The 12,925-nt window shown below is 43.7% G+C and overlaps 1 protein-coding gene across 1 annotated transcript in view; it reads right to left on the reverse strand.

Moving 5' to 3' along the window:
* ELL (elongation factor for RNA polymerase II) overlaps positions 1-12,925 on the reverse strand; it is a 196,101-nt gene that overhangs the window by 105,730 nt on the left and 77,446 nt on the right. The window contains exons 4-6 of the mRNA XM_082263798.1: positions 8,006-8,169; positions 4,396-4,658; positions 1,638-1,762 (exon numbers count right to left, since the gene is read on the reverse strand). Coding sequence (XP_082119924.1) covers positions 1,638-1,762; positions 4,396-4,658; positions 8,006-8,169 — 552 coding nt within the window. The remainder of the gene's footprint in view (positions 1-1,637; positions 1,763-4,395; positions 4,659-8,005; positions 8,170-12,925) is intronic.

A 12,925-nucleotide genomic window follows, 5' to 3' on the forward strand; every position in this document is an offset into this window, starting at 1 on the left:
GATTCCTTGTCTTGAGACCCTGAGGGATGAAAAAGCCTCTTGTGAGCAGAAAAGAAAGGCCCCCGTCTGCGACGGGGCTCCTTACCCTTGGAAGCCTGTGGAAGAATAGTACTCTTTTCCCCTGTGAGGCCCTTGATGATATCAGCAAGAAAGCTCCAAACAGGCGATACCCCACTAAATGGAAGATCGGATAAGGCCTTCTTAGAACCCAGAAGCCCTCTCCCAAAATTTGATTGTTCGGTCATCAGCGGCGCGCTCCCCACCCACCCGCACCCATTTGCTGGCGATGGGGGGGGGGGGGGGGGGGGGAATGATGAAGGCCTGCAGAAGACAGAGAAAGGGGGGCGCTGTCTGGAAAGGAGGGGAGCCCGGGGTCCGACCATCCCAGGGAGGAGCTCAAGTCCAGCCCAAAAGTCTCCAGTGGTAGAGGGGGGGACAGCTACTTCACACACCAGGAACAGTGGGCACCGCTCTGAACAGAACACGTTTCCATTGTAATGTGGTGCCGTCTGCCAGGAGAAATGCTGCGACTCCCGCTAATGCCAGGTCGTACGCACCCTCGCGAGACGATTAACTCGCAGGCCAGCCCCTGTCCAGTGGGGTTATGTCACGCCCCGACCTAGCGCGGAGCTGCTGTCTGCAGGCGCTCTCTGGTCAGACTGTGGGGGACCTCTGGATCTGGATTATCCAGTCCGTCGCCCAGTTCAGCGATTGTAGATTCTCAACAGGAACAAAATAATAAAGAGGAAAAAATTCCATTTAAAAAGAAATCTCCAGGACCAGAGATCCCAGCAAGGAAATATGTGCTTACTCCTGACTAGGCAGAAAAAAAAAACTGAGTACCTATAGCAGAGAGTGGGAGTATACCCCCTGGGACTGCCCTATAGGCGTAGTCAAGTTCTTTCCTGCCTAGTGTCCTACTCCTGTAGGGGGCAGCATAACCCACGTAGGCAAGATGAGAGCTGTGTTGGTCAATGAACGAAAGAGAAAAATGTTTTGCCTATAATTCTACTTTAATTTGCCCTAAAATGCATTAACCTGGTAATCTTTGACCCAAGCAGCATCCAATTAGGAACATTAGAAATGAGTTTCAATTAAGTATGAGCGAGAACTATAGCTCTAGATAGAACAATGTTGTGGTGGATCATTGGATCCAGCAGTGATTACACCGATTATTACTCCCTTTGAGGTTATTTGGTAGCTGTATCACCAGCCTAGCACCCCTTTATTTTTTTTTTAGAAATGGTTTATACAATTACACCCAATTGTAGGAGTCCCTATCCTTATTTCTATTAGTAGTCTGTGCTACACCGCTCCTTTTATTTTCTTCCCACCATGCATAGTTCAAATCAGACTACTAGACGCGCAGGAAGGCCTGAATGAATGGAATAAGGTTTCATAAGCCAACATAGGAAGCAAGCAAGAGAAAAGTGCAAAACAAAATGGCCAACAAAGTGACGAGTAGACCTCGCAAAAGAAACCTGGCAGCAGCGTGTGGTAAACTGTCTTGCTAATCACAACCTCCGATTTAGTTAATTTCAAAGCAAAGGAAAGTTAAATAAGATCTTACAGGAAACGCAGCTTGCATTGTCACTGCAGAAATTCAGGTAATAAAAAGGATCAAACTGAGAACATACCGGACAAGTATTCGTTTTAGCAGCTGTTGGTCACCTTCCGAATAACCAGGCCAGTCCTTCTGCACCTCTTTGTAAATAGAGTCTTTCAATGTGTAAAAGCAGTCTTTGGCACTCATATTTGCCACCTGAAATTTAAAAAGAAAAGCTTATGTACATTTATTTTGCAGTAAATATAGTATAATAGTAGACTGTTGAGATCTGTCACTCTGCTCTCCCCTACCACCAGTATGTTCCCCGTTAGTAAGTGAGCACAACTCATTTCCTGGGTTCTGCTTCTCCCTCCACACTTCTAGGTTATGCTATACATGATCTGCTGGAGCCTTGCTTGCATTTGAAAATATTCCTCTGGATTCTTGATGCTGGCATTAATGACTGAGAAGTCTGCCCACCAATTGTATATTACTTAAACGTGGACTGTTCATAAAGCTGGAATATTTCTTTCTGTCCAAGCCAAAATTAGGTAAATTTCTCCAGAGGCTGCAGTGCTTGTTGTGCTTCCCTAAAGATTGATGCAAGCCATGGCTGTGGTGTTGTCTGAATGAACCCTAGTCTGTTTCCCACTCAAGTGGTTTGGTCCACCACAGCAGGGGATAGGAAATTGGCCATTAGCTCAAGAACACTGCTTGGAAGTTCAGACTGCCTTGACCCACTTTCCGATAGGCTTGCATTCATTGTCAGAAGTCTCCCTAGGTCAACGGGAGAAAAGAATACCCCTATTCCAGTACAGGGCTGATAGGAGAAATCCTGACCTTGGGAAACAGGCATATGGGCCAATTCACAGAAAAAACGATTTAGTCCCATGCAGTCCGTACACCAAGCTGCAGAGGCCAGGATTTAAACTGTGCAAACATCACAACCTTAAAAAGAGGCCACCACAAGGCTCAGTACCCTCATGCACAAGCAGACCGATGGAAGATTCTTGGAGCGAAGGGTCCAGACACGAGGGCAGAGTTCCATTTCCCATTCCTGGGAAAAACACCAGGGCTTGGGCCATGTAAAAAAGACTATGTCCAGGTACACCAAACAGTGGATTGTATTTTACACAGAGCTTTAAGTGGATAATCAACCTACAGAAGTATAAGTGCCTGTATCCTCTGCCGTACATTGGACATCAAGAGGAGAATTTCCAGCGAACAGATGCAATGGATTCCCTGAGAGCATAGCAGTGTGAGGATCAGTTCAAGCAAGAAAATTTGCTTTCTAAGAACAGTGTCACTTTCTATGCAACATACACACAAGAGCTTTCAGCATTCTATATAGAGCTAAAACTGACACATTTAGACCAGTACAGTTTCCTTGTAGTCTATGAATACTGCATATGAAGAAGAGTGCCATCAATGCTATGCAACAGTTGCAATTGATGCAGTGGGTATGCATTATGACAAAGCAAAATTGCTAAAAAAAAAAAAAAAAGTATGGCGAGCTGTAGAGTTAGCCTTAAAAAGGGAATATACGTTTTCAAAGCTTTGAAGACACTGTTTAAAAACAGAAGTTTAAACTGCTTATATTTTGCCTTCTCTGCCCCTCCTTTCCCCCTTATCAACAAGTTACTGAAACTTTGAAATAAAACCCTTTCAGTTCTTAATAGATATGGTATTTAAAACCCAGTAACATCATCTGAACTGAAATTCAATTAAAAAAATAAAAGGCGGCCAGGGACAGAGACTGGGGAAGAAAGGGCTAGATGATGCTGAATATCATCCAGCCAGGAAATGAAAGGTTCTATCCAACGTGCTGTAGTTTCTAATGCATACTATAAGCAGCATACAGTTTGCAGTGAAATATAGGTACAGTATCAGTACAGGAGAAATCATCCGGTGCAACTGTGCAAGATTGAAAGTAATGAAGTTCAGCTTTCACAGAAATGAACACATACTACACAAGGCTTGTTTCAAAGTATGCAAGCTTTTCTCTGGCATCAAGAGAAATCTGCTGAGAAATCCCTAGACCTGTTCTTTAGGCAATCATTTTTCTCAACTACAGTGACAGCATCTCAAGGATGTCTGTTCAGACCCTTCCCCTAGTTATTGCTGAAGAATTAGCATACAGCATAAAAGTATTTCAAGTAACCATCCTTAAAGTACTGCAACAAACGCTGTTTAATATACAACAAACCTTGTCCCTTCTTTCTGTATGCGGATGATGGTACTGTAAGGGGATGATGGTAAAGGAACTATTACATTTATAAACGTTTTTAAAAATGGTCATACAGATATATTTGAAATCAAAACGAAGATTTTTTGGCAACATGGCGTGGGGAGATTTCTGCTATCACATGCTGTGTCGTGCCCCTCGAGCCTGTGTCTTAGAACAGGTAGGTGAAGCCTCCATCAATCCACATGCAATATCCCACCCCCCATTGTGTTTAGCTGGTTACAGGGCATGGAGGAGGGATGGAGTGGTCATTTGCCACTGTATATGCCCACACTGACTCTTGTCACGTAGGCTGCTTAAATGCGATAGGGAGGAAATGCTCAGGGTAGAAATACACTGAAAACTGAGCATATGCACTAGCTGCCAACACTGCTGGACCAATCAGGTGTCTGGCAGAATACAGAAAACAAATCTCATAGTAACTGAGTATAAACCGCATGAAATACAGCATTTGATCGTTTTTTATGATGTGGGTTTAAGGATACAAAAAAAAAAAAAAAGTAAATACAGAATGAAGATCTAATGGTATGACCCTCTAGAAATGGCATGTATACAAAACAGGTTTCTTATTTTTAGATAATGTATGGCTAAACAAACTATTTACCTGTTGCAGGAGGCCATCTAGACAGTCTTTGTCTTGTAATGAAAGCCCATCTTTCTGTAATCGCAGAATAAGCTCAGGCTTCTTGTATGGTTTAAGGGCTAGTAAATGCATCACCCTGTCTTTGAAGGGTCTTTGAGAAACGGTGGTGGAGGTGGTGGTATTTTTTTTGATCGCACTCGCTAAATTTACTGGTGTCGGTCGCTTCCTTGATGGAGCGGCATCAGAGACTCCTGGAGCAGGTTTCCGGACTTGGACCTTTTTGACTGCTGGAAGAAAAAGAAAGTTGGTTTACTATATTTATTACTTTCTTTCTGAAAATAGAAAAACAAAAAAATGCATCTGTGGCTTTAGCCATTAGAAGGTATGTACATTTTATTAGATATGCATTCTACCCCCGACAATGTAGAAACTCCAATAGAAAAGCACTTGTAGCCAAGACATACTATAGAGTTACATCACAATGTTTTTCATACAACCCTCTTCAAATCCTGAAATGAACCTCAATTTAAAATAATTTTGATTTGAAATTTCCATATGCTGGTGTATAGTACAGGACACAGGCTTGATATTCATAGAACCTGGCTCTTAGGCTGGTACCTTCATCAGGTTTCTGGAGGCATAGCTTTGAAGGACATACTCTGCGAGTGCTAGCTAGCAATATAGGCGTAACACAAGATTAAAAATAAAGGTGGTCTGTGTCCTCAAGATACGGAATTTACAGGCAAGTCAAAATTACATTTAACTTAAAGTAGAACTAAGGGCAAAACATTTTTTTTCACCCCATTTTGGATAGATTAAGTGAGGGTGCTAACCAGTTAGATTTTTATTTCACCATCTGTGTCCCATTGCGGAGATTTCCCTTCACTTCCTGTTCCATAGCCAAACAGGAAGTGAGTGGAAATCCCTGTAAATCAAGGGAATTTCTTGGGGACTCCCAAGTCATCAGAACTAGTGTCCCCATTTGAAGATTTTCCCTCTATTACTTTTCTGGAGACAACAAAAAATGTGTGATTTCTTTCTGGTAAACCGGACAAATAGAGGGTGAATCTCCCTAACAAGGGCACAGACCGCAAAGATAAAACCAACAGGGGTTCTACTCTCTCCACTATCCCAGAAAAAAAAAATTGCCTTTAGTTATACTTTAATCTTACAGTAGAGGACACATTTATAGACCCTGGGATCTCCTCAAGTAATGATAAATAAAGGCAACAGCTAGGCAAATTGAACTGTGCCAAGAGACCTGACAACAAAAACAAACAAGATATACCTGTGTGCAAATCCCAATAGCTTGCATATGTATATAATCTATCAGGTGCTAAAGGGGTGTGACCAGATGTTAACACTAGAAATTTTGGATGAAATTCAGGACACTGCGGTATGTTGGCATTGTGTCCACAGTAGGATTTGCAGAGCAGAGTAGGACTGGCCGTAGAGGTATTACTTTAGAGTTAGCAAACTTAGGTATTGCAATATGTTTTAACTAAAAATGCCTGTGTTTTTGCAATTGCAACGTTTAAAGTGTATACAGCAGCATGCAGAGGGTTCATCCAGAATTTCTACTGACAGGGACAGGGGTCAAGAGACCCAACTTCTGAATGCTTGTGGCCGAAACCTTCATGTGTAGAAGACTGGCAGAACTTTGAAAAGGTATGAATGGTAGACCAGATAGCCTTACAGATTTGAGCGGCAAAAAGCAGGTGTCTTGGTAAAGGTCCAGGATGCTCTAACAGATCTGGTGGAGTAGACAACAGAATAGTATTGGGAATAGCACACCTTGTCTTTGTTTAGTATGAAGAAAGGCTCTTGGCATCTTAAGGACCTTGCAGATTCCAAACAAAATGTAGGACTGTAAGGCATTTAAGGATTTTAAATCCAGGAAAAAACAAATACTTCTGCTGGGTTTTGGCACTGAACAGGTTTGAGTAGATTCCCTTGAACCTGTCTTGTTGCATTAACAATGCAACGACTCCACGTGACAAGAGGTGGTTTAAGGTTGTTTGCAAATCTCATTGTCCTTGGGCAGTATTTGGCTGATTTGAAAGTGGTCGAGTTTTTAACTCTTGTACCTTTTTGAAACCACAGACTGAACCCACAAATCTGGGATGTCTGTAAACCATAACATATGCCTTCCCACTCTTAGGCATGAGAATGCCCCTTCATTGTAGAGAGGGCTTTGGAGTGCTTGGTGGCCCTAATCGGCCAAGTCTTGTGCTGCAGGGTCTGAACTTGGTTTTGAAGTTGAAGCATTGGTAGAGCGCGATGGTGCTCTGCATTCAGAGGAGCTAGGAGCTCCTGGGGAGGACTAAAGTCCAAACTCCACCCATCACAGTAGACATACCACCGAAGGGGGCATGGGACTTTGTTCCATAGCTATGCACCACAGCCCTGGACGTGTAAAACAGCCTTCAACTCAAAGCAGTGGACCGTGTGCGCAGGATCTACTGCCTGTTGCAACATTTCAGGCCATCCCCACAGTATGGGGATGTGTGTTACGGGTGTAGCTCCTAAGATTGCACTATTCCTGATGTACGGCTTCTGAATTGGCATTAGAAGACAATAAGGTTGAAGAATGGGGAGATAAAAAAAAATTAACAAACTAGCAGAGTTCAATTCCCTGAGAAAGAAGAGGTTCATCACCTACAGACACTAGCAAAAAACAGATTGTGGTGGGGTGGGTTTACAGTGTTACTTCACATTTACATTTTTTCTGTAAAAGGTGAACACTTTAGGCCACAAACTATGTACTTTTAGCCTTTTAAAGTTACTGCCCATGTGAATGTGTTTTGCAGTGTGTTTGCATATATTCGATTTGAAACATTTCCATTTTTGTTCGGTGTTCCTTGAGGACAGTATTCCCTCCCGGTAGAAGTCTTGAGAACAGCCTCAGTCTTGAAAAATTTGTTCTTAAAATTATGTTACCATCTTTCTAGTATGTGCTTGTTTACAGCTTACAATAAATAAAAATTATAGTCACTGCCACCAAAATTGTTTTTAGAAGAACATTGTAATAGGTTCTGCATTGTCTGAGAATACCAGGTTTAGCAAAGCATTATTTCTAATTAGTGCATCTAAAAACTGCACCAATTGGTAATGGATTAATACATTTCCACTCTTTTGCTGTAATCCAATTTCAGGGTAGTTATATCACTTATCACTGTCCTGGCTCCTTCAGTCCTGTGCAAGAAGTCTACATTCTCATTAACACTTGCAGTTAGCACACCCATATTGCAGCTCCATTACCACGGTCCTCTTACACTTTCTGACTCCCTCCCATCACAGTCCTGCTGCCACCTCTGTTGTACAAGCAATATTCCAGAGAATAGAGCCTTGGAGGTTCTTCCCTTCAATATTCTAGTTCAAATTGATTCCTCAGAACCTTTCAGAATCATTGTATGCCACCGGTCCCAACATAAAGCAAGACAGCTGGGTCATTCCCAGCCCCTCTCAGTAATTTGTTCACCTGGTTCAATGCATGCAGAACCCTGGCACCAGGGGAAACTCAAACTAGTTGAGGTGAACCTGGTGAAAAATTAAGTCCTCCTGATTATAAAATCCCCAATAAAAAACTGTCTAGGCGAGAGTTCAAACATGAAAATCCTAAAATACTTGCCTCCATATCGGCTACCCATTTTGATAACAATGGCACCTCTGCTCTTGTTCTCCTCTTCAGCCTGCGCCATGCTTTGCCGCGCCTTCTGATAGGAGTCATCTGTGGCACATACAGTGATTTTATCCTGGATGCAGCCCAAACAATCAAGGGTGACATTTCCATTACTAAATTAGATAAAATAGGAAAGATATTTACATTCAATATGGAAAAGATACTGCATTTTCTGAAAATACAAATCATTTTGGCCAATTTACAACCACTTCACCTAAGATTTATTCTGTAAAGTATTCGATGAGTGCAGATCTCTTACTTGCAGCTTCACAGTGCTAAAGTCAGACCAGTACAGGGTGAATTCTACTGGCTCCTATGAATACTGCAATTCAGTATTTATACTGTTTTACAGAACAGCTCTGTTAAAAAGCATTTAAAAAAAAAAAAAAAAAAGTTTTTGCCCTCACAAACAGATCACATGACGGCTACATTTATGCCCTGGCCTACTTGGTCAAATTAAGGACTTCCATTTTATTAAAACCAAATGCATACCTTATATTACACAAAAAAACATTTGGCCCAATACACAAAAGGACTGCAATCCTTTTCTTGGGCTTCTTTTCACATGCAAAACCTTTCTCCCATTAAACCTTCACTAAAATTCTTACCCGGGAACTTCAGATTCAACTGTGGATTTGCAAAGATTCAAACACACACACACACACACACCAAGTGTGCTTTGTGTCCAACTGAAGAATCAGTTTCAGGTGTTAAAGTGTGGGATTAGGCTTGGTTCACATATATGCAAATTAGATGCATTTTGAACCACATCCGATTCGCATGACATGTGAACCAAACTGGCTTTCTATAGAGCCAGTTCACATATCTGCGGTGCAGCGGCAGTGCAAATTCACTGCGAATTTAAAGAAAGAGTCCTGTGCATTTTCTGAGCACTACGGTGCAGTTCAGATGCACATTTCAGACTCATTGCATTATATGAGAACATATCTGAATCGCACGGACAGGTCATCCATTCTGAACACAAATTGAGGGAAAAAAAGGCCCTTCGGTCTGAATTTTGAGGGTAACCTCACGCAAAAAAATTTAACTAAAAAGGCTTGGAGCTGCAGTACATTGATTGTTAGCCTGGACTCTTCCAGAGACCAGACCCCCCTCTGTGCCGAAGACACCTCCCCACCCAGATAGGCTAGCATTTGTAGTCACAACCGTGCAGTACAAGGGAAGAAATTATTTTCCCCTGACGAAGTGCAGGAGAATGAAGCCACCAAACCAGGGAGCCTCTCGTACTTGGGCTCAACAGGATCAAATTGTCCAGAGACTGAGGATCCTGGTTTCATTTTACCAGAATCTCCTTCTGCTGAGATCTCGTCTGGAACTGTGCAAACGGATCTGCCTCGAAGGTAGACATCATCAGGCCCAGCACACGCATGCAAGTCTGAACAAACGACCGCGTGCTGGATAGCAGAGGCCGAATTGCCTCCTGCAACTTTTGAAGTTTCTCCAGAGGAAGAAACACTCTGGCTTAGGACAAATCCAGAGTCAGGCCCAGGTAGTCCTGGCTTGTGGACGGAACCAGAGCAGACTTAAGATTCAAAATCCAACCAAACTCCCTCAGCATTTGCAGAGTAATCACCAAGTTGTCCAACAAGGCAGTCGAAGGCTGCTCGCAAGAGCAGATCGTCCAGGTACCCCAGTACCACGATCCCCTGCTGACAGTAATGCTAGAACCGGGGGCAACACTTTCGTTAAGACCCAGGGATCGGAGGCCAGACCAAAGGGTAACACCACAAATTGATAATGCTCCTCACCCACAGCAAAGCGGAGGAAGAGCTGATGGGCGACACATATTGGGATGTGAAGGTAGGCATGTTGATGGAAGCGAGAAAGTCCCATTGATGTAAGGACGCCACCACTGTGCGAATGGACTCCCATTTGGAACTTCTGTACCTGCACAAAGCAGTTTAGCGCCTAGAGGTCCAGTATTGGGACGTACCTTGCCCTCCTTTCTGGGATCTGTAAACAGGTTTGAATAAAAAACCTTGAAACATTCAGACTTTGGAACCGGAACAATCACCCCTTGAAGTAACAAGCCTTTCACCGCGCCACAGAGATTCTTTAAGCGATCTGGGGACAGGCGCAGGTTGGAAGCGAATAACCTTTCCAGTGGATATGATCGAAAAACTCAATCTTGTACCAGGAGTGAATAACTGCGTGGACCCACTTGTCCTGGATCAGGGAGGTCCACGGATCCGAATAACAGCAAAGTCCCCCCCCCCCCCACCCCAGATACGGGCGAGGGTGCCCTTTCATGCGGAGGAATGTTTGTCCGCAGGTCTGGCAGAACCCGCTCGTGTTTTGCCCGACCAAGACTTCCTTAACCTTGGAAGCCTGGAGGAAGAACAGTACTCTTTCCCCCTGTGAGGCCTTTCCCAAGGAAGCTCCAAACAGGTGCTTTCCCACAAATGGAAGATCAAACGAGGCCTTTTTAGAAGCATGGTCCGCAGACCAGCATTTCAACCAGATAATGCACAGCATGACCACTACTGAGACAGTCTAGAGCCGCCTTTTTCAACCAGTGTGCCCAGGCACCCTGGGGTGCCTTAGCAAAATGCCTAAAATTTTGATCAAAAATTGTATACAAACCAGCAGGTGGATCAAGCCTGCCCTCTAATTAGACAAAGCTACTGGTTTTCATTACGACTTTCTAGACACTGGCATCCTAACAACCAATGAGGTCATCAGTTAATGAGGATGTTTGTTGCCTCCACAGCATCCTTGTTTGACCCTCCTGTGCCCCTCTCCCTCAGCACTGGGGTCACATTATCTGAGAGAATTAAAGAAGAAGAGAAACATAGGAATACTAGTCAGTACCAGTGTGCAAGTGTGTATTTGCTTTGAAAGAATAAATCACCGCTAAAGTTGGGCTTTCTACATATATTTGTTGCTGGATTATGTAAAACTATTAGAATCGTTTTTTACATTTTAGAATGGGGTGCCTCAGACTGTCCATAATTTTAAAGGGTGCCTTGGCTGAAAAAAGGTTGAGAAACACTGGTCTAGAGGCTGCTCCCCTGCTTTCTAAAGAGGCGTCACCGACAAACTGTAGCCCTTGGACCAACTCATTCGCCAGCTCCACAAATGTAGGGGCGAGCCGTTTCTCCTCCAGGTCCCTGCATTGAATTTTATCCCATTCAGTCATAGCTTGTGACACTAAGGCAATAGTAAATACCGGCCTAAGTGCCGACCCAGCCAGTGTGAACATATGGTGGGTCAAGGCCTCCAACCGCCTATCTGTGGGGTCTGAGAAGACCGGGGACTCTTTAACCGAAATTACAGTGGCTTTTTTAACCAGGAAACCGGGGAGTCACTACAGGAGGTACCGTCCATTTTTTAAGGAGGGACTCCTCGTAAGGGTACTGCATTGCAAAGGTGTGTTTTGGGCACACCACACTGTTTTGAGACAAGATTGTCAAAATCGGTGGGAAAGGGGGAACACCCTTGCTGCTTTTGAGGATCTGCAGGTGCCAAAAGTGACCCGCTCCTCTGATGCTGCTTTAGCCGCATCTTCCATATGCAAAGTTTCCAGTACTTATGCAATCAATGCATCCACAAGCGCCTTTTCATGTGCAGCTAGAGAACCGGAGGATTTATCCTCACTATCCAAGCAGGGTGCGTGGACGCAGACCCGAAGGATAACTTGCATCCGCAGCGGCTGAATCAGACTCGATCTGAGGAGACAGAAGAAGAAGGTGAAGGTGGAAGGTGCTTTTTGATAGCCCGTTTGCCTAGAATGGGAAAGCCGAGGAAAATGACCACCAAGGCTACACAAACATGGCCGCCGATCTGTAGCACATAATGCTACAAGAAAATGGTGGCCCTGGGTGGATCCCGTGGGACCCCGGAGCACAAAAAACTACCCCAACCGGAAGGAGGGCACTGGCAGGCGCCTCCATGAGGCCCATCCCCCTCCCAGCGATCGTTTGGTCGCCGATGGCGTGCTTCTCCCCCCCCCCCCCCTCCCATAGCCAGTGCAGCACCCCCATGTGAACTAAAAAAGTATGTCTGCCCAGGGTGGTGTGCCTAGGCAGATGGGGGGCACAGAGAACTGGCAGTATACTCCCAGGGACTGACCCATAGGCGTACTCAAGCTTTTTTTCTATGCCTAGTGTCCTACTCCTGTAAGGAGGTAGTATAACCCTACGGTCAAGAAGAAGATTAAGTGCTGTGTCCCTCAATGAACGTAAGAGAAATACAGATTTTTATTTTTACTTGTAAACCAAAAAAGGGTCAGAAGGTGGCCTGATCTTAAAGTGGATTATAGCTGAAGACGAAAAAAAAAAAAAAAAAAAAAAAAAAAAAAGCAGTGATTCACTCGCGTCAAAGAATAAAGTAAAAGGACTAAAAAGTGAATAAAAATTAATAGTAGTGAGTAGCTGCTGTGGACATATATTGGAGATGCAAAATTATAAGTGTGACTAAAGCACACTTCCCATAGCGCTTGCTATATAAACAAGTAGGTGTGCTAGTGATAAAAATAGAACATACAATATATACCATACATGTGCTAATAACTCTACTCCAATTGATTATAAAATAAAGTGAATACATATAAAACAATCCATGACAAATAAAGTGCAAGTCAGTGTTATATAGTGTCAATGAGGTTGGTGAAATTCCTACTCACCAGATGACGTTGATCTCGCTTGCCTTATAGCAACAAGATCAAGACAGGATTGAGTGGCTCACCGTAGCCAGATAAACGATATCAACAAGAAGCACTTTTTTATCTTTCACCGCCCCTGATGACGTCAAGCGTATGACGAAACCGGTCGGGTGAGTCAGACGTGACGCAACCACGCCCCCTACAGCCGGCTTTCCAAGTTTTTATTATACCGTGGGAGAGGTTCG

The sequence above is a fragment of the Pelophylax lessonae genome (assembly GCF_965119305.1).
Source record: "Pelophylax lessonae genome assembly, chromosome: 1".
NCBI classification, from domain to species: domain Eukaryota; kingdom Metazoa; phylum Chordata; class Amphibia; order Anura; family Ranidae; genus Pelophylax; species Pelophylax lessonae.